This window comes from Neomonachus schauinslandi, chromosome 4, assembly GCF_002201575.2.
Source record: "Neomonachus schauinslandi chromosome 4, ASM220157v2, whole genome shotgun sequence".
Classification (NCBI taxonomy): Eukaryota; Metazoa; Chordata; class Mammalia; order Carnivora; family Phocidae; genus Neomonachus; species Neomonachus schauinslandi.
Genome location: NC_058406.1, coordinates 102882890 through 102903741, shown reverse-complemented (window position 1 = coordinate 102903741; position 20852 = coordinate 102882890). Strand labels below are relative to the sequence as shown.

The following is a 20852-nucleotide window of genomic DNA, read 5'->3' as shown; positions in this document are numbered from 1 at the left end:
TCCAACCAGCCGCTGCTGTCCAGCCTTGCTCCTCCCCACCATCAGCAAGGGCACTTGCTCTTCCCTATTCTCACCAGAGAGGCACAAGCGCTCCGTCCCTTCCAGCAGCAGGCGGAGGGAAGAGAAAGGGTCTGTTGTTTTTCTCTCCTTGTTTCTCTCTCTCTCTCACTGCTGATCACCAAGCTGCTGACCAGGTCAGAAAGCCCTGATGGAAATTCTCCAGTGCTGGGCAAGCCCCTCCTCCTCCAGGGAGCTTGTCCTTGACTAATTTTCCTTTGTCCCGATGGGAAAAAAGAGAGAGAAAGAAAAAAGAAAAACCACAAACTTCCTTTGAAAACCAGCTTGTAGTCAGGGCCTGGAGCGCACGCCCTAGACTCGGCAACTCAGGAATCCTGAAGACGCTCTGAGCGACCTGGGAGCACCTGGGCTGCACTCCTGCCTGCCCCCCACCCCCCTCTGGTGACCTCAGTCGTGGGTGTGAGTCCGGAAGTGGCCACTGCCAAGCCGGGACAGGCGCTCATAAACCTGTGTAGACCTGGATCAGCTCTGGCCTTGACAGCTGGAAGGCAGCTGGGACTGTGGCAGCGCCCCTCCTTGTAGCCACCTTCCTCATCGAATTGCCACTGCTGGACCCTCCTCCTCTACCCTGGAACAGCACCCACTTCTTTAAGGTAAAAACTTTGTTTTAACCGTTTCCTTTACCCCCACTCCCGCCCCCCGCCCAGTTCTCATTTTCCTCTGCAGCTCTGGGGAGGTGACATGAAATGTCCCTCCACTTTTGGTCTCTACAAGTCTGGATTTTGAGAGGAGCTAAGGCAGGAGGGATATGTAAAAGGGATGAGCTTGGTCTCTGCATTTCCTTCGTGTAAGGAAAACTTCCCTCTCTCACTTGCAAGCAAATAGACAGGGCTGGTAGAGGTGATTGACTTATTTGGGGGCAAAATTTTCTCTCTCTTTTTTTTTTTTAAGATTTTATTTATTTGACAGAGACAGACGCAGAGAGAGAGGGAACACAAACAGGGGGAGTGGGAGAGGGAGAAGCAGGTTCCCGCGGAGCAGGGAGCCCGATGTGGGGCTCGATGTGGGGCTCGATCCCAGGACCCTGGGATCATGACCTAAGCCGAAGGCAGACACTTAAGGACTGAGCCACCCAGGTGCCCCTTTGGGGGCAAAATTTTATTTTATTTTATTTTATTTTTTTAAAGATTTTATTTATTTATTTGACAGAGAGAGACACAGCAAGAGAGGGAACGCAAGCAGGGGGAATGGGAGAGGGAGAGGCAGGCTTCCCGTGGAGCAGGGAGCCCGATGCGGGGCTCCATCCCAGGACTCTGGGATCATGACCTGAGCGGAAGGCAGACGCTTAACGACTGAGCCACCCAGGCGCCCCGGGGGGCAAAATTTTAAACCAGTAGTTGCATGAAGATTTGGGTCAGACTGAGAAGGAGATGGCAGTGGGAAAGTTCCTGAGGGTGTGCGTGTGTTACTGAAGCTACCCGCCCATTTTATCTGCTTCTTCCAACTTCTGGCTATTTACTGCCACCACGAGGGAGGGGCCAGGGCTATTTTACCTCCCTCACCCACCACCAGAGGATAATTCCAGCAGGAGAGAATGCGTGGGACTTGAGAAAAGAAGAGGAAAAGAATGAAATCCTGATTTGTTTGAGTGCCCTCCCCCTCATCCTTTCCTGCTCGGACATACTGGTGCCCACCCCTCCAGGAGTGCACCTTGTAGAGTGGCTATCTTCATTCCATCTCTTAAGACTCAGCCCACTTAGCTTTGCCCAGTTTCTCCGAGACCCAGCTCCCTCTGGTTTCCAGAAACCCTCCGGTTCCTTTTGGCTCATCCCCCTCGCCAGCTAACCACCCAATCCCCACTGAATTATTGATCATTTCTAGCATTGGACACAAAAGATAAGAAATGAATGCTGCTTTTCTCCAGGCTCTTTTAACTTTCTCAGGCTCTGATTTCTGCTTCCAAGGCTCAGCCTAACTGTCATTTGGGAGGGGAGGGGAAAAGGAGATGAGAGACCAAAAAAAAAAAAAAGTAAGGTGCTCAGGCAATTTTTGCTAGTCTGATTCTAAATTAACAACATGTAAATGAGACACAGCTAGCATAAGTTATATTTGAAGCAGAAGGAGGATCAATTGGGGTGACCAGGCTTCTTTTGATAACTTTTCTGTCTTTCAACTTCATCTCCCAGGCCTTAACCTAGCCCTGAACTGCTGCCACTTTACAAGAAGGAAGCATGGTGTCAGGTTAGGAGGGAGCTGGAGAAAAGACAAGATTTCTGACAAGTCTAATTTCTCCCCTTTTCTTACCCTGAGTAAGGGGGAGAGGGGAGCTAGGAGGTTGAAGGGAGATGTTTTCCAGGGGACAGGGTTTATGGCTTTTTATTGTTTGCTATCCACAGCCTTAATGAAATGTCTGTGCTGGACTCGATGCATAGTGCCAATAGAGAGAGCAGGTTAAACAGGTCCAGGGTTTACATCTAAGATGACCTAGGTGGGAACAGACAGAAAGAACATACGCAGAGGTAGGTAGATGAATGCAGAGGGAGTATTTCCTTTTCTTTTTTTTTTAAGTTTTTATTTTAATTCCACTTAGTTAACATATAGTGTTATATTAGTTTGGGTATAGAGTATAGCGATTCAACACTTCCATATATCACCTGGTGCTCATCATGAAGGAATATTTCTTTTCTTTTCTTTGTTTTAAAGATTTTATTTATTTGAGAGAGAGAGAGAACTCGAGTGGAGGGAAGGGGCAGAGGGAGAGGGAGAGAGAGAATCCCCAGGCAGACTCCCCACTGAGCATGGAGCCTGACACAGACACACACGGGGCTCGATCCACAACCCTGAGATCATGACCTGAGCCGAAATCAAGAGTCCACCAACAAGAGTAGGCAGCCCAACCAACTGAGACACCCAGACGCCCCGTGAGCGAGTATTTCATATGTAAATCAATAATCAGCATTATCACATTCCATATAAAGAGTGGGCAAGAGAGTATCTCTGGGTTTAGGTGATTTGGGGAGCAGAGAGGAACTGAAGAGAAGTTGGTACCTCAACTCCAGCTGTCAAAAATTTACTGACAGAATTTGTCGGGGGAGTGGTTTTTGTGCTGAAGTTACTTACCAGAACCAGTCTCTGATTCAAGTCCCCACGGCCTACATTTCCCCTCTCGGGCCTACAGGAAGCCCCTCCCAAAACCTTTTTGCTGTGGTTTGGGATTGTGTAAAGTTCAGTAGACTTCTTTCTCCCCGGTGTTTCATCTTTTGGGTCATGATATGCCTATATCTCCACTCTTCACCCCAAGCACTCTGTGACTGTTAATCTTTTCACGCTTGGGGTGGAGCAGAGAAAAGGGAACCCTAAGGATACCTGTTTGGGGGTGCCTGGGTGGCTCAGTTGGTTAAGCGACTGCCTTGGGCTCAGGTCATGATCTCAGGGTCCTGGGATCGAGCCGCGCATCATGCTCCCTGCTCGGCGGGAAGCCTGCTTCTCCCTCTCCCACTCCCCCTGCTTGTGTTCCCTCACTCGCTGTCTCTCTCTGTCAAATAAATAAAATCTTAAAAAAAAAAGATACCTGTTTGTGCTCTGGATGATCCGTGAACAGCTGGGGGGGGGGGGTTGGTGTAGGGCAGAGGAATGACACCATCCTGGCTATGGTGGGGGTTACCAACCTGACGCCTGTTACAGGGTGAGCTAAAGATCACTGTATTAATAACCATTTGCACAGCTGACCCTTGAACAACACAGGCATTAAGGACACTGACACTGATACAGTTGAAAATCCATGTATAACTTTGGACTCCCCCAAAACTGAACTAATCGCCTACTGTTGACTGGAGCCTTACCAAAAACATAGACAGTCAATTGACACATATTTTGTATGTTATATGTATTGTATACTGTATTCTTACAATAAAGTAAGCTAGAGAAAAGAAAATGTTATTAAGAAAATCACAAGGAATACACCTGAAAGTAATGTAAATTGTGTGTCAACTATACTTCAACAACAAAAAAAGAAAATCATAAGGAAAATACATTTACAGTACTGTTCATGTATTTACTGAAAAAAATCTGCATATAGCGGACCTGCGCAGTTCAAATCCCTGTTGTTCAGGGTTAATGGTACAGTTTTAACGCTTCTTTCTCTTTTTCCTTTCTGTCTTTGTCCTTTTACTTTCCCTTTCTCTCCATCTTTTTTCCATTCCTTGTCCTTATTGTTTTAGGGACGCTGACTCCATCCAATGACTTCAATCCCACCAGAATCCTTCCTCCCAGCCTGAAAGCCCTCTACCCTCATTGGTCCCATGTGGTCACAGCAAGTGAGAGGTGAAAAGAGCTCAGGCTGGGGCCCTTCTGTTTACCCAGCCGAGAAAGACATGCACTCCCTGTAGTCGGGAGTGACTGTGTAGACACTATCTAGCCTTCCATACTGTAGTCCTTTAATAAGACTTTTCTGGGTCCATTTGCTTTCCAGCCCAATGACTTCCTTCTTATTGGATCAGTCTTTTTTTTATATATCAAGCCTAGATTAGGCAACTCCCTGAGGGCAGGAAAGTCCTTTGGTGCCCCTCAGTTGACCTCTTCTGACCATGGAACACCATCAAGCTGAGCATCCAGCCTCTGGTGAGGCCAGGATTGCAGAAGCAGTCAGCCCTGAAAACCATGAGGTCCTGTCACAACCAGAGGAGCACCCCCAGGACAAGGGTGCTGGAGATGCTGATGGGACAGCTGGAGAACAGGCGCCAGTAGACCAAGCTTCACGGCTGGCCCAGGGCCAGGATAACCTTGAGTCCCCTCCACCTGATGTGAGTTCCAGCCAACTGGGCCCAGCCCATGGGACACAGCCTGAGGTAGAGACAGTGGGGGCCTGCTCCAGGCCCCAAGAACTCCCCCTGACCCCCAGGGCCCAACAGCCTGAGCTAGATTTCTACTGTGTAAAGTGGATCCCCTGGAAGGGAGAACGGACACCCATCATCACCCAGAGCTCTAATGGCCCTTGCCCTCTCCTTGCCATCATGAACATCCTCTTTCTTCAGTGGAAGGTAAGAGAGAGTTTGGACAGGGGCTCAGAAATTGCTGGGGAGAGTCCCCCTCCCTGACCCACCTCCTTGATCATCCTGCTGTTCTCAGACCAGGCAAAACTTTCCAGATTATTGTCTCTATTTCTCCTGCTTGAACAAGTGAGATAAGATATCCATAAAAACAAGACAAAACAAAACAATTCTCTGTCCTACTCTTGTATCTTTTACTGTCTAGCAAATGGGAGTGTCTCGCAATACTTCACATTCATTCCCTCACTGCAGTTGCAAGCCTTTCCCACCACGCCTTCCCCTTCTCCCCCTCCCCCGCCCCCGTCCTTCTATGTATTTCTCCTTCAGTGCTCTGTGAAGGAAAATGCACACATGCCTAACCCTTTGGTCACCCCTTCTGCCTCCAGGTGAAGCTGCCCCCTCAGAAGGAAGTGATCACATCAGATGAGCTCATGGCCCATCTTGGTGAGTGACTGGGCCTTGGAGAGGAATTACACAGAAGGTTCAAGAGCTTACACTTTCCATTCAGCCAGAAATCCAGAATATTGCGGGACTTCCCATTTGGGGCTCTGATGTGGCAAGGAGGGTGAAGGTCTACAGGGCTTCTCTGCAAGGCTGGGGAATAAAAAGCAAAAATCAAGGTATCAGGAGTCCAGGATTATAACCCTACTTCTGCCCTGAGCTTTCAATGTGACCTTGGGTGGGACCTTCACCTTTGTGTCTCTTTCTTCCTCTGAAAAGTGAAAGGTCTGGATTAGATTCTAAGGCTCTTTCCAGCTCTGAAAGTCTGTGGTCTGTGACCATTCTCCAGGAGAAGAGGAAGCAGCTTTTGGGACAATTGGGGAAAACTGATGAGGGATCCTGTCTTGTAGGAGACTGCCTCCTGTCCATCAAGCCCCAGGAGAAGTCAGAGGGACTTCAGCTTAATTTTCAGCAGGTAAGGCAAAGGTCTGGGGGCATGGAAGTTTGCAGGTTTGTAAGGGGACACCTAGGCTATGAAGAGAAGCCTTTCTTCTGCTTCTCAAGAAGGCCCCTTGAACTATGATTTCTTTCTGCAGGGGGAGGAGGGTATATCTCTGTCCTAGAAAATGTGTTCCTTTATATAAGATAAAGAAGGGTTGAGGCAAGGGAGGAATGGAATGGCCTGTAAGAGAACCAGGGAAGAAAAGCAACAGGATTAATTTTTTTTATTTCTGGAGCTAGGAGTCAGGGGAGGGGAGGCTAGAGTAACCATCATTTTCTTCTCCCCCTGCCCAGCTTTATTGGGATATAACTGACATATAAGATTGTGTAATTTGAAGATGTATAACGTGTTGATGTGATATAAGCATCATTTTCTTTTCTAACCCCAGAATGTGGACGATGCGATGACAGTGGTGCCTAAACTGGCCACGGGTCTGGATGTCAACGTGCGATTCACGGGGGTCTCTCATTTTGAGTATACTCCTGAGTGCAGTATCTTTGACCTCCTAGGCATACCTCTGTACCATGGCTGGCTGGTTGATCCGCAGGTGAGGGTGGGATGGCCCAAATGAGACTCTTATCCAGCTCAAACTGACAGACAAGCAAGGTGTTGTGGGGTGGGTGTTAGGGAGTTAGGGATTAGATTGGCTTGGGAAGGGAATAGGCATTAGAGGCTGGACCCAGTGCAGAATTCCTTGAATTTTAACCTTTTTGAGGGGCAAACATGGGCAAAACCAAATGCAAATAGGTCAGTTCTTCAGAAGTGCAGTTTCAGGAACCTTTGGTTATAGGGTTGCAATCCTGTGGGCATGCTTCGTTTCCTTCCTAAAAAGTTCTTAATTGTTTTGGTACCACCCCACCCCACTGCCCATGCAGAGTCCCGAGGCTGTGAGCGCAGTTGGGAAACTGAGTTACAACCAGCTGGTGGAGAAGATCATCACCTGCAAGCACTCTAGTGACACCAACCTTGTGACAGAAGGTGGTAGAGCCCTGCCTTCTCTTCTGGGGGTCTTATGTGGAGGGAATGATGGCTACCTCGGTGTATTGTTTACCGTCTGTCTCCCCCCACCACATCCCCCTAGAATGGAAACCCCATGAGAGAGAGTTGGGGGAATTGGCTGTTGCGTTCAGGACCTAGGGCGGTGCCTGGCGCAAGGCGGCCGCTCAGTAACTATTTGTTGGATGAATGAATACAGCCAGGCTTCAAGGGATCTCAGAAGGTGGGACCATCCTTAGGGCTTCTGACAGGGACTCTCTGGGTGATCCTTCTTCCCACTGTGGACTTTGGATTGAAGCCAAGCCCCTCGTGCGCCATTTTGTGCCTTCTGACAGGCCTGATCGCAGAGCAGTTCCTGGAGAGCACTGCAGCCCAGCTGACCTACCACGGGCTGTGTGAGCTAACAGCAGCTGCCAAGGAGGGTGAACTTAGCGTCTTTTTCCGAAACAACCACTTTAGCACCATGACTAAGCACAAGGTGATGAGGCTTTGGAGATGAGATGGGGGTGGGGCGGGTGGAGTGCTGTCACTTCCTCGAGGTTTTTTCTTCCGGGTCAGTGTGTCCGACAGGATAGGATAGATTAAGTTCAGGTTCCAGATGAGCCCGAGAATCCCTGTGCTTTACCACAACCAAGGTTTATTTCTCCTGCTGGATGGCCACTGCGGATTGGCTGCCATTCTGTCCCACATCGTCTTCGCTCTGGGACCCAGGCTGACAACACGGCCTTCATCTGGAATGTGGGAGGGAAAAGGGAGAGAGGGACACCATGCACCCGCTTTTAATGCTTCTGCCTAGAGATGACACGTGTCATTTCTGCCACCTTCTCACTGGCCAGAGCAAGCCGTAGGGACTCAGCCTGGCCTCAATGGGACAGGAGAGTAAAGTCCTCTCCCAGGAAGAGAATGGAATTAAATGGAAGAAGGAAAGGTCTCTGGCTCTCCAAGGATTTAGGCCAGCCCCGAGACCCACGGGGAGTAGGGTAGGGAGCAGCGTCTCGTGTGGGCCCCGGGCCGGGGCCTCCCGCGGGACCACGGTGCCCGCCCTCCTCACCCGGCCTCCTCCCCCCAGCCCGGCCTCCTCTCCACAGCCACGCGGCGGCGGCGGCGGGCTGCGAGTGCTCGCGCCGACTCGCCCCAGCTAGCACGCCAGGCCGCTCACACGCTCTCTGCGTCTCAGCCAAGCGCCTCTGGGTCGGCCGTCCGGCCCACGAACTTCGTCCTCTTCTCCGCAGGGTCACTTGTACCTACTGGTCACCGACCAGGGCTTTCTGCAGGAGGAGCAGGTGGTGTGGGAGAGCCTGCACAACGTCGACGGAGACAGCTGCTTCTGCGACTCGGACTTCCACCTGAGTCATTCCTTCGGCAAGGGGCCTGGAGCAGGAGGTGCGAGGAGCTCCCCCGAGAAGCGGCGGCAGGTCGACCAGGTGTGTGGGCTCTTTGGGAAGGGTGCGGAGAGCCCATGTGCGTACGAGCTCCTCGCCGTAGGCGAGTGACATGCGTTTCCTCACGTAGACATCATGAGCCACGAGGCCCCCTTACCGCCACCTCCGGGCCTGGAGTGTGTTCTCGGTCACCACCGAGTGTACTCGGCTGTGTGTTTTGCTCTGGAGGAGGAGCTGGTGAATTTGAAGGAGAAGAAAGACGGGCTTGGAAACCTAGAGCCAGCCTGAATGTGCCCCAGGCCCCGGCGACCTCACTGCTCCCGATCTCTCGGCCCCTCTCTAGGACTACCTGATCGCCTTGTCCCTGCAGCACCAGCCGCAGGACACGGTGGGTCTTAGCGACTTGGAGCTGGCCCGGCAGCTTCAGCAGGAGGAGTACCGGCAGCAGCAAGCAGGCCCCCCGGCGCCAGTGCGGGCCTCGCCCCAGGTGAGCGGCTCGCCGCCCTGCCCGCCTGCCCGCCTGCCCAGGGGCCCTGAGCTCCGCCCTGCTCGTCCTCGTGATTCCTGCCCTCGTCTCTTCAAGGTGCTCCTCTCCCCTGGGTCCCATCTTCTCCCCCCAGCCCCCCCGCCCCTCCTGCTCCTGCCCCCACGTCCTTCTAGAACCTCTGTCCTTGTGCTCTTCCGGGCTGACGAGTGACCCACTGTTAAATCCCATACAGGGGAGAGGAGCCACGTCTGGACGCCCAGTCGGGGAGCGTCGGCAGAGGCCGAAGCAAGACTCAGACTGTGTCGTCCTGTAGCTTTGCCCAGTGCTGGGGCTGCCCTCCCTCTTTCGGAGGTGATGGCTATTCTACTTGCTCCCCCAGCTCAACCCCTGAGATATGCAGGGTAACGTATTTATGGACGTGAGGGATCAGAGCAGGCAGTAAATGCCAAGGTCAGACTCCGTAACATCCTGCCCTCGTGTACTGCCGCCTTCTCTGCCTCCCAGTCGTCCAGGGCAACTTTGGGGTTGGTGGGGTGAGGATTTCTGGTTCCCAGCGCCCCTGCCCCAGAACAGTCACACTCATATATGGACTCAGGCTCCAGGGTGAGGTCCCTGTCTAGAATGCCTCTCGCCTACTTCCACCCCCGACTGGCTGGGCCCTTCCTGGCCGTCCTGCTGGCCTGTCTCCAATTGTTTCAGGGTTTGGTTTGGGTTTCTATCTCCATTATTTGTAATGGCTTTCCTAGGGGTTTGGAAATAAAACTTCTTTCCTGAGATCTGTTGTTTGCCTTGCTCTGCCGCACTTGGGGTTCAGTATTTGCCCCAATTAAGGAACGCAAAAAGGTGGGGGAGGTTATAGAGGCTCGGAGGGTGGCTTTGCTTGTCATTTCTAATACGGCCAGCAGAGGGAACCAAAGCCTGCTTATTTTCTTTTCTGTCTGTAGTAGTTTTTGATAGGTCTTGGATGCAAATGGTAATCCAGTTTGGGAAGTGGGTTTCCAAGTCCCTGCTTTGGACAGATGCGATATGGGGGTTGTGCTCCCTGCTAACCTATGACTTCCCAGGCAGGGGAGGGCAGCTTGATCAGATGGTCCTTTGCTGCCTCTATTACTGACCTCATTCCGGCTCCTGTTTCTCAGTTACTTTGCCTGAAATTTCCTGGGGAAGAGAGAATAATTGGGGGGCGGGGAGCTTCGAGGTGGGTGTTTGTTGCAGCCCTAGAGCCTCAAACAGGATCCCTGTTGAATATCCAAGTGCATATCAAAGGCACCTCCAACTTCAAGGCCTCCTCCCAGCCCATGTCCTGCTCCACCCAAACTTCAATCAGGGAACACAAACAACAGTGAAGTTTGCCAGAAGAATTCAAGAATCAGTGAGATGTTTTGGCCAGGGTATGGGAAGGATGAGTAGGGCAGAAACCATCAAAGAGCTGTCTATACCCAAGACAGAGATGGGGGACACAGGTAAGGCATCACTTGGAGATGAGGAGATCAAGGGATTCAAAAGAGACTTCAAATTCTAGCCTCAACAAGAAGCTGGAACATGTGGCGCTCAGTGAGGGGTTATCCTATTTGGAGGTCCAGCTGATTTCCGGCAGGCTCAGCCAAACATGGAGATCTTAGATCCTTGGATGTCATGGTTTGGTAGGGAGGGCAGGAGGCCAGGGAGGCCTCACATGTCTTCGGCCCTGCACAGGGCTAGTAGAGCTGACCGGCAGTCCCCTTTCACTGCCTCCTGCAGACAAGAGAGTCAAGTGTTAGACCCCACTACCACCATGGCCCAGGCATTCTGTTTCCTCCCTTGTGCTGGTCCAGAACTGTCTGATGTCAAGAGTTGTGTACGAAATTAACCAAAGACTCATGAGTTCTCCAGAGCATGAATATGCTCGGTGGTGTGCAGGGAGGGCAGAGTGGAGGTAAGGGGTGAAGCTCTGGGGCTCCAGGTTAAGAACTAGCCAAGTCTCACCTGGAGAGAAGAGTAGAGGGACTTGCCAGATTTCTTTTTGAACTCCACTCGGATGCTTAGAAGGTCAGTCTCACTTCGAGAGATAAGGATGCGCATCAGGACTTGGTAATTGGGCTTGATGTCCTGGTAGAGGGAGAAACAGAAGGGGGAGAGGGTGGTAGTAAGCTTCTCACAGAGTAGAGACTGGACAGCATGGTAAATTACTCTAGAAAGGGGAAGCGAGGTGTGAGTCCAGGGAAAAGAGAAGTGTACGTTATCTAAGAGGAAAATGTATCCTTGTCCACCCTCATGGAAGGTGATACAGCAGGAAAGATCAGTCTCTGTGGGAGCAGCTGGTTAATTCTCGTTCTGGCCACATGTCTTTCTAGGCCACGCCACTAGCTTAGAGCCTCATTCCTCAAGATCTCAGTGGTGGGCAGCTCCAAAGGCAGTTCCTCCAAAAAGGATAGGAAAGACTTGCTACCTATAAAGACTTCCAGCATGAAAGCCAAGAAGTTCTCAACTTCCAAGTTAGTGAATGTCCAAGGAGGATATACCCAGCCTATCCCCAGACTGAGTTGATGGGGCTCTGAGAGAGAGCAGGGTCATGTGGCTTTTGGTTCTGAGCCTGACCTACCAGGGCCACCTCACATCCCCATCTGTATACATCAGTTTCTCCGGGTTGGACCCCTGGGTCCAGCATCACTGTCTTCCTCCTAAGCCTGTACCAAGCCTCCTGCCTTTTGGTTAAGGAAGGTAATGGAGGATTCGGTTTAGAAATAATAGAGGTACAATACGTGAATTATAATTGGTTATATCAAATCATGAATTTTAACTGATTATAATAAATGTGTTAGTTATCATGAGAGATTTCTAAATAAAAACGTTGGTTGCAAAAATCCTATTTATGTCATGGGCTGTATACCGGCGCTGTCACAATTTCCTAATAGCTTCTTTCCCGGTGTTTCCTGTTACTGGACTCACGAGACCCTTCCCAGAACTGCCTGATACCCACACTTAAGGCATCTACACAGATCATAAATTCCCACGAGGGAGAAAAAAAGAAAATGAGGAAGTAACAAGATGCCATATTTCATTTGGACTCATTACCTCATGGTCAGTGCTGAGAGCTGCTTTATCTTAAATTTCATGTATCATCAATTTTGTATTGTGATAAAGATTGTTGATCGCTCCCTAATATCCGTTCTTCCAACTCTTATTACTCTAAAGTTGTAGAATTGGGGCAAGGTACTCATTACTGAAAATTCTGGAACATTGATGCACAAGCACCCTGTCTAGCAAACCTACATTAAACATAATTCTTGCCTTGTTACTTGAGAATGTACATGGCATCTCATACTTCCCCAGGACCTTTTAGTGAACATTCATTGTATGGTTCAGATTGGTCCCAATTTTCCTGAATCAGCCTTCACTGAAGGTCATTTTTCTGAATAAATATTTGTCACAATCTATGTTTTCATATATTTCTCATAAGAGAATTAAGAAGCATATGATTGAGTTTTTCCTTTTAAAAAAACTTTTCAGAAAAATAGGCCTATATTATTTTGTGACTCCTACTTCTAGGATAAACCTGGCATTTACAACTAAGAGCATGGGTCCCACAATCCAAATACATTATAATCATTTACTGCTGGGATACAAGTTTGTTTATGACCGGAATTTAGACAGATAACCAGAACTCTTCAAATCAGTCTTAGTGTTGGCTCAGTATAATAGTACGGAGTTTACTGGGTAAGTAAAATATTAATCTACTGCCAAAATGGAAATCTCCATTGATGATAAAATAAGTGCACATATGTACTGTCTTTTGAATAGCTGTCAACAAGGCATGATGGTTTCTCACTCAGTATACAAGAAGCTATGCCATCTACCAAAACAATAACTCCTTTTATCTTCTTAAAAATTTGGGTGAGTTTTTTATTTATCGGTTTTGGGGGACAGTTGTACTAATAGGAGACCTAGCTCAATGAGTAGAACGACTGGATTCTGTTTATGGAATTACTCAAACCAACATCACCAATTTAGGTGTGGATAATAGGGAACTAGGTCCGACCAGTGTGGAGAAAGGTGGTCCTGGGTGCTAGAACTCTAATGGTATAGCTTATAGGATAGACCAACACCTATTTGAGTTGACACATGGCAGTTAAATGTCTTGTAAGACCATTATGTGTGTGTGGTTTTTAATTATTTTTAAATTCCAACATAAATAACATACAATGTTATAGTAGCCATTATGTGTTTTATAGGAAGCCTATATGGTTTATTAGCTGTATATGACCTTGGGCAAAGAACTTAACCTCTCTGTACCTCAGTTTTTTCATCTACAAGACAGACGGAGGGTGGCCATGGAGATTAATTGAAATGTGTGTAACAAGTTCAGCATAGGCCCTGGGACACAATGAGAGCACCCAAGAAATGTTGGTTCTTGTCATCACCATCATTATTCCGGTGACAACTGAAATTGGACATGGTGCTGTCTTACAGAGCAAATTCATATCTATATTTGGCCACCTAGACATCAATTAGGCCAAAATTTTGGCTTCAGTGCCCTTTTGAGTCAACTCATTTAGCTTTAACCACGGCTCACGCCTCTATTATTCACAAGACAGTTTGCAAATCTAGGAAAAGAGAGCTACTATATGTTTATAAAGTAAATATGTGGTTGTCACATTAGCAACAGTGTGAAACTTCCTCTCTCTTGCCCAGAAGATGTCTCCCCCCAGTTTTTGTCCCAAAGGGAGGGGAAAGAAGCGTCCCTCTCACCTGGAGGGCTTGATGAAGTTTATCAGCAAAGTAGAGCGGTGTGTTCCTGATCACCGAGGCTGCAAGCAGAGAGGGAGAGATGGAGAGAGCCAGCTCCCACGCTAGGCGAGAGCCCTACCCGGCATGTGCTGAACAGGCCCTACCTAGGCTGAGCAGAGCTGCCTGGGCATCTCCGTGGAAAAGGTGGTGGACAGTCTTCTCCAGCTCGTGCCCAGTATACCGCTGGTACAGATCGAACACTTGTGGGGGGTGTGGGAGGTAGTTAGAAAGATAAATGGGAGCGGGGGTTGATTATCACAGAGAAGGATGAGCCCTCCCCACCTTCCTCAGCCAAAACTCATCATTAGAGTAAGCGGGGAAGACAAGAAGTCTTGCGTGTACCTCGGACGAGGTGTTCAGGATTTCGCTGGGTGAAGATTAGGACCCACGTGCCCTCTGTGCTGGGCCCTTCAGCCTGTCTTAATGCCTGGGAGGGAGGAGTAAACCGGGATCATTGGTTGGGGGTACGGGAGCCACGGTTGTGATGTTCCCAGAATCTGTGATCATGATGATGGAAATGGGATTCAGAGTGGAAAAGCTTAATTGAACCTGTGAAGCGGTTGCCTTTATTTATGGTTAAAACAAACAAAACAAAAAGGGAATAGGGCTAAGAGAGGGACTCTGCCCTCACAGCTCGATTCCCCAATTTGGGGAAATCCTGGCACTCAAGGAATTAATCTCCAAGGGAAGGTCTGAGGAGGGTTACCCCACCCAAATGCCCATGGGAGGAGAATGTGTCAGTTGACGAGCTCACTGCCTGTGAGTTCAGGAATCAGAGGCTAAACGAGTGAAAAGGCTTCAGATGGTCACTACCTGAAACTTCATGTCCTCACCTGTCACTGAGGACTCCCCCAAGGCAAGGAGAGATTTGCAGGACAAGTGGGGACACTTGTCACTGGCTCTAGGAGCGGGTGGAGGAGGGTGTCTTACGTGCGTGGCTGGGCAAGCTCCTCACCCCTGCTCACCTGGACATCCTGTTCCACCAGGTTATAGTCAATGATTCCAGAGTAGCTCTCACGGGCCCCCTAGAAGAAACTCTCTCAGGAGGACTCTTTGAGGGGTAGTTTTTTACCTCTAGGACAACCAACCCAAACCAACCAAAGCCCTCTCCCCAAAGCCTTCTCTTGTTAATTATACCAAAGCAATGCTCCCCCCTCTCCCCCAGCCCCCTCACTCTCCTGAAGGCCAGTCCTCCTCACCATGGCCAGGGCCAGGAGCAGTTCCTGCAAGATGCCGCTGGTCTCACATTTGATGTCCTCCTCAGCCTCCACCTGGAAATCTGGGGTGGGGGCGGGAGCTCTCTGAAGTCTCCTGATTTTTCCCAATGTAGATATTCCCTGTCAAATGCCCAACCCACTGTGCCCTGCCTACACTGTCATCTCCTGCTGGGGGTAGCCTGATGGCTGCTGGTTCCCAGGATGTAAAGCAGAAGCACCATTATGGCCACCCTGAAAACATCCCTAAGCTGTGAGTAACCCATGTGCTGTAGGGTCATGCACCCCAGGGAGCCAACCTACTAGGGGAAGGAGGCGTCTGTTATTTGAGCGCTGGCCAGCAGTCAAGGGGGATAGGGAAACTTACATCATAAGGCCAGATGGCAAGGGCCTGGGCGCCTCATTGGAGGCAAGGAGAAGTGATGTGGAAGGATGTGAAGAAGGGAAAGAAAAAGAAGGAAAAGAAAAACAGAAGCAAGAAGTGAGAGGTAGGGGGCGACTGGGTGGCTCAGTCTGCCTTCAGCTCGTGTCATGGTCCCAGGGTCCTGGGATCGAGCCCCGCGTCAGGCTCCCTGCTCAGTGGGGGGCCTGCTTCTCCATCTCCCTCTCCCCCTGCTTGTGCTCTTTCACTCTCAAATAAATAAAATCTTAAAAAAAAAAAAAGAAGTGAGAGGTAGGAGAGGGATTTAGAAAGACCAAGAATGGACATCAAAGGAAAATTAGGGAAAGCAAAAAAGGGGGGGTGCTCAGATGAGGATGAGGGAAGGCCAGTTAGCAATTAGTGGGTGAGGCATGTGGCAGTCAAGCAGGGGCCTGAGGGGTAGTACCCATGACTTAGAGAGCAGGTCCCCCACCTTTCCCCCCAGCTGCAGCAAGGTTTCATTCAGCCTGGGATGGGGTGTGAGGGCAGAATCAGGAAGGGGCTGGGAAGATGACACAGGTACCCTTGGGATCGTCACAGTGCCCGACGTTGTCATCACCTGGGAATCTGCCCTGGAGCCCCAGACTAAGATGGCTACTCATTGCTTCTCTTTAAAGAAAGGAAATGATCATCGGGGCGCCTGGGTGGCTCAGTTGGTTGAGCGACTGCCTTCGGCTCAGGTCATGATCCTGGAGTCCCGGGATCGAGTCCTGCATCGGGCTCCCTGCTCAGTGGGGAGTCTGCTTCTCCCTCTGACTCTCCCCCTCTCATGCTCTCTCTTTTTTTTTTTTTTTAAAGATTGTATTTATTTATTTAAGAGAGAGAGAATGAGAGAGAGCGCATGAGAGGGGGGAGGGTCAGAGGGAGAAGCAGACTCCCCGCCAAACAGGGAGCCCGATGTGGGACTCGATCCCGGGACTCCAGGATCATGACCTGAGCCCAAGGCAGTCGCTCAACCAACTGAGCCACCCAGGCGCCCTCATGCTCTCTCTTTATCACTATCTCGCTCAATAAATAAAATCTTAAAAAAAAAAAAAAAGAAAGGAAATGATCACATTGGGCTCTCGCCCTGGGGGAGACTGAGAACTGGCAAGGGTGGGGGGAAGACCCCAAGGGAACAGAGCTGGGGCAGACAGGTTCCCAGAGGGCTTGCCTGTAGGGAGTGCCAGAGAGTGGGCGCTGTCCTGCCATCCCTTTCCGCCCTCCTTACGTGCTCTTACTATGTTTGTAGACCGTCAGGCACTCCTGCAGCTGGGCTGGGCTTCGGGTGGCAAGAATTTCCACGGCCACATCCTCAGCAGAACCTGAGTTCTACAAGCAATTGGGAGGCCACTCTGACACTGGGCCATGTCATTAGGATGGCAGAGAACAGAGGCCGACCACTTGTCCTTTAAGGGTCAATATGGGCTGTTTAAAGGGGGCCCCTGCCAAGTCGACTCCTCTGGAGTGGGCAAAGGCAAATCAGTCAACCCTCTCCTCCCCTCAGTGGTGTCCTCACTTCCTAGACACCCAGCGAGCCTCCTCTGCTGGTACCTTCAAGGCTGTCCTCAATTCCTGGGCATCGAACTGGGCTGCAGGCTGCAGCAACGCCATCACAGTCCTCTCGAGGTTGCCAGAGAGTGCTGCCTGCAGGGACTTCAGCAGGTCCTACAATAAAAGGTCCCCATGGCAGAGGAGCAGGCACCATGGGGAGGGCCCTGGATGTGTGGGGAGCTTTGGGAACATCTGGCCGGTTTTTTCCTAAGGCCAGAAGCACCAGCCATCCCCCCCTCAGCTGCTATTGCTGTACTCCAAGTCTTCCAGGGGGCTGCTCACCCCAGTCCACTGCTCCTGGGAAGTCAGCGGCCTCACCTGTTGGGTGCGCTCCTGGAAGGCTCGAGAGATGAGCTGCCTTTGCTCTCTGCTCCTGTTGGTCAGTACGTCCATGATGGAGCCACGGTCCACACCTGAACCAAGATGAGGGCTGGGTCATCAGCTGGGCGGAACCCAACAGAATCTTTACAGGGCGGGGATCCCCTTCCTCCTTGGACTTGAAGCCTCCAAAGGGTGTTGCAACACCCCCACTTCCATTCAGCCTCAGAAGAAGATGCAGGGCCGCCTGGGTGGCTCAGTCGGTTAAGCTTCCAACTCTTGATTTTGGCTCAGGTCATGATCTCAGGGTGGTGGGTTCTGTGCTCAGCAGGGGTCTGCTGAAGATTCTCTTCCTCTCTCTCTGCCCCTCCCCCCAATGCTCCTGAGCACTTTCTCTCTCTCTCAAAAAAAAAAAAAAAAAGAATTTAAAAAGAAGATGCAAATAAGATGCCAAAATGGCATGCGAACCTGACCCAAAATTAGGTGAAGGTGGCCTGGTGTGGTGGGGGAGAAATGGCTTGGTGATTATAGACTTAGATTAGAATCCCAGCCCTGCCATTATGAGCTGTGTGAACTTGGGCCAGCCTCTTTGTCTCACCAAGCCTGTTTCCTCATCTGTAAAATGGAAATAAGACTTACCTCACAAGGGTGTCCTGAGAATGGTAATGACATACCTACCATGGTACTTGACATACAGGAATTCAGGCATTCCACAAACATTTATTGAACAACGTCACTTCCTCCTTCCTGGCTCCTTCTTGGTCTGCAGACTGGTTTTTAAAAGGTGGATCCCCAGGTGCAGAAGGAAAAGGGCTCACCTTGTCCTGCAATGGCCCTCAGCAGCCTTTGCACATCCTTGTCCACGCTGAAGCTCAAGAAGGTCCTGAGGGTGCCCAGGGTTCCCCAAGCTGCAGTCTGTAAGAGCATGAGGGGTGGGGGGTTGGGGGGAGCATCACAGGTCCACATATGCCTGCCCCAGTGCCTCAGCACGGCCCTTGGCATGGTCTCAGGGCCTGCTCTCCTTTTTCCCATCCTCCATTCCTTCGCCGCCCTGGAGTTGATATAGTAACAACGATTCCAACGATCATAGCCCCTACCTTGCTGGCAAGGCCCAGGTGGCTGAGGATCTCCTGGGTCAGGGATGATCTTGTCTTCCCACTGGCCACAGACATGGTATGACTGGCTGTCCCAGGGAGGGAAACAGGAGCCAACTGAGGAGAATTTCCTGCCCTTTGGGCCTCTTTATGACCCCCAGACCCTGAGGCCCACCTCCCATGCCGGTCCTTTCCCATGTTGCAGAAAAAAAAGAACATCAACCTGCTTGTCAGGTTTGGGAGCCCAAATGGAGGGGTAAGGGGATGACATGGGTACCCTTGGGATCGGTGCTCAGTGGGGAGCACCCATCTTCCCCACCTCTCACCCCTCCTTCAGGAAGCAAGGACTGATCAGGAATGCTGTTAGAATGAGCACCAAACAAACCCTCCCTGACTCCAGGGTGGGTCCCAAGGCTCCCAAACTTTGGTCTCAGGTGGATGACCCCCTTTTGAGATCCATATCCCTTCCTTCTGATGGCCTGGCTAGGTGTTCCTGGGGCGGTGCAGGGGAGGTGAGGCGATGTGGCAGGATTAAGTATGTGGGGTGGGAGATAACAACCTCTAAAACATCTCCCCACCTTCAGCCCCAGCCCAGGAGTAAGCCCCTGCCCCCTGCCCACCAGGCTGTCTACCTGCTGCCTGCCTTTCGCCCTTGGAGTCTCTGGCAGTGATCTTCAGCTCAGCAGGTGTGATCTCGGGGCTGATGTATGTGTTCCTTCGGGTACATGGGTGCCTAGACAAGGGAGCAAGCACTCACATTAGAAAGAGAAAACTCCAGGGGCGCCTGGGTGGCTCAGTCGTTGAGTGTCTGCCTTCGGCTGGGATCATGGTCCCAGGGTCCTGGGATCGAGCCCCGCGTCGGGCTCCCTGCTCCGCGGGAAGCCTGCTTCTCCCTCTCCCTCTGCTGCTCCCCCTGCTTGTTCTCCCTCTCTCGCTGTGTCTCTCTCTGTCAAATAATAAATAAAGTCTTAAAAGAAAGAAAAAAAAAAAGAAAACTCCTTTCTCCCTCTCCCAAGGGATCCACAAGCTCTCCCTCCTCCTTCCCCCCTGAGGGCCCAGGTCCAGTGCTTACCTGGAGGTGCTGGGGGCGAGTGGCAGTCACAGCCTGGCAACTGCCTGTGTGAGCACCGGCTTCTGCGTGGTCGGCCAGTGTGCCTCCCAGGCCGGGCAGCCAGTCAGATGACCTCTCTAGCAGCCCAGCCTAGCCCAGCCGTCGCCTGGGCTCCAGCCCCTCCCAAATGTGGGAGAGGACCCGGCCGTACCTGGTCCCACAGGCAAACCCCTCCCTAGCGAGCATCTTTCCTCCCAGGAGCCGGGCCTCAGCCCGCGGAGAGAAAATTCTGCTCAGCCTCTCAGCAGCTCAGCTGGACGCAAGAGGCTCGGTGCGTTGCTTCCCCTGTGAGGCCAGGGGGGAACCATAGAAGCCCAGGCTTTAAGTCCAGCTTCTGACCTGGCTCCGCCTCTGGCCCCAGCTCCCTGGGGGGACAGGTCAGACAGGCTCCAGGCTGATTTAGAGGCTGATAGAGAAAAACCTGTTGGGGCACATACCAGCAGGGCACCCCAGCCTGCACCCCAGAGGGGGTCCTAACCCCCAAACTCCCTGACTACTACTACCTTATCAGAGCCAGCCAGCCTGGATGGGAAGGGCAGGGGACGAAAGAGCAGGTATTTGAGGGTGGGCACAAATCAGCAGAGTCAAGGGAGAAAAATGCGAAGAGTGTTCCCTGTGGACAGAAGCATGATGCTCCCAAAAGGCAACAGGGAGATGGGAGAGGCTCCCTGGGTTCCTGTGTCTTCGATTCCTTCTGGTGCCTTTTGGCTGCCAGGACTGTTTTAGCAGTAGTGATGCAATCGCTGCAGCTGGGCTTGGGGCTGCCAGTGCACAGAGCAGCAGGTGAGCAGCCCTGGGAGCCCCGGGGCCCCTAGCAGGTAGTCGCTTGAGCCTCACAGCCAGCTCCCTGGGACCTAGGAGCAGTCTCCTTCCTGCTTTCCTCCAGTCCGGTGGGGGCTGGGCACGGAAGCTGGAGAGCTGTTTCCACTCCTCTGCCCCTCTCCCCGCCAAGGAAGGCCCTCGCCGGTTCTCTTACGTCCCTGAGGAGGGACCTGCCCCTCTTCCACAGAGCAGACCAGGCCTAAGAATGCACGAAGGGAGATTTCCTTGGTGGCAATCACTGCTTCTCACTTTGTCTCCTGTTAAACTGGGAAACATCCACCAATTTTTGCCGTGAGAACGTGGGTTCAAGCCCCAGCTCTGCCACTCGTTCTGTTCTGTAACCTCAGCTAGTCATTTCAGGTCTCTGTGTCTGTTTCTTTACCTGAGAAAAAAATGGGACTATTGGGAGAGACTGAAGTGTGTGGAGGGGGCATCCTGGGCACCTGAGAATAGTCTTCCTGGGAGGACTAAATTAGGTAATGTATGTGATGGCATTTGGCAGAGAAAAATGCCTTGTAAAATAAAGCTGGCAGATTTAATGAAAAAAAATACAGGACACCCAGTTAAATTAGAATTTCAGGTAAACGACAAATAATTTGTTGGTATTAAGTCTGAACCAAATATTTCATGGGATATACTTAGGATAACAATCATTTGTTGTTTATCTGAAATTGTGATTTAACTGAGCATCCTGTAAT

At 51.1% G+C, this 20852-nt stretch overlaps 2 protein-coding genes across 10 annotated transcripts; one reads left to right on the top strand and one right to left on the bottom strand.

The window, feature by feature from the left end:
- The first annotated feature begins 92 nt into the window (after positions 1–92).
- Positions 93–9643, top strand: MINDY1 (MINDY lysine 48 deubiquitinase 1). 8 transcript variants are annotated; one of them, XM_021688035.1, is made up of 10 exons: positions 93–671; positions 4276–5057; positions 5453–5510; positions 5918–5982; positions 6398–6556; positions 6885–6987; positions 7341–7483; positions 8238–8429; positions 8731–8874; positions 9107–9643. In XM_021688035.1, the coding sequence occupies exons 2-10, from the start codon at positions 4605–4607 to the stop codon at positions 9185–9187; spliced, it is 1398 nt and encodes a 465-aa protein (XP_021543710.1). In that variant the 5' UTR covers positions 93–671; positions 4276–4604; the 3' UTR covers positions 9188–9643. The 8 variants fall into 8 exon arrangements, with proteins under 8 accessions (XP_021543710.1, XP_044770557.1, XP_021543711.1 ...); XM_044914622.1 differs by lacking the exon at positions 4276–5057 and having other exon boundaries at positions 541–671; XM_021688036.2 differs by lacking the exon at positions 93–671 and having other exon boundaries at positions 4248–5057; positions 8758–8874.
- Positions 9644–10217: 574 nt separating this feature from the next.
- On the bottom strand, positions 10218–19652 carry ANXA9 (annexin A9). 2 transcript variants are annotated; one of them, XM_021688038.1, is made up of 14 exons: positions 19294–19652; positions 18854–18954; positions 18225–18310; positions 17946–18042; positions 17128–17222; positions 16810–16923; positions 16497–16587; positions 14841–14920; positions 14607–14666; positions 13984–14068; positions 13746–13841; positions 13603–13661; positions 10840–10962; positions 10218–10608 (listed from the first exon to the last, which is right to left on the bottom strand). In XM_021688038.1, the coding sequence occupies exons 3-14, from the start codon at positions 18297–18299 to the stop codon at positions 10546–10548; spliced, it is 1038 nt and encodes a 345-aa protein (XP_021543713.1). In that variant the 5' UTR covers positions 18300–18310; positions 18854–18954; positions 19294–19652; the 3' UTR covers positions 10218–10545. The 2 variants fall into 2 exon arrangements, with proteins under 2 accessions (XP_021543713.1, XP_021543715.1); XM_021688040.1 differs by having other exon boundaries at positions 14607–14615.
- Positions 19653–20852: the final 1200 nt, after the last annotated feature.

Coding starts and splice junctions, on each gene's coding strand:
- MINDY1 (XM_044914618.1), top strand. CDS start 4,605: ATGGAACACCATCAAGCTGAGCATCCAGCCTCTGGTGAGGCCAGGATT. Junction 5,058..5,452: donor TCCTCTTTCTTCAGTGGAAG/GTAAGAGAGAGT, acceptor TTCTGCCTCCAG/GTGAAGCTGCCCCCTCAGAA. Junction 6,988..7,340: donor CACCAACCTTGTGACAGAAG/GTGGTAGAGCCC, acceptor GCCTTCTGACAG/GCCTGATCGCAGAGCAGTTC.
- ANXA9 (XM_021688038.1), bottom strand. CDS start 18,299: ATGTCTGTGGCCAGTGGGAAGACAAGATCATCCCTGACCCAGGAGATC. Junction 14,069..14,606: donor TGGTGGAACAGGATGTCCAG/GTGAGCAGGGGT, acceptor CCTCCCTCCCAG/GCATTAAGACAGGCTGAAGG. Junction 13,662..13,745: donor GGCAGCTCTGCTCAGCCTAG/GTAGGGCCTGTT, acceptor CTCTGCTTGCAG/CCTCGGTGATCAGGAACACA.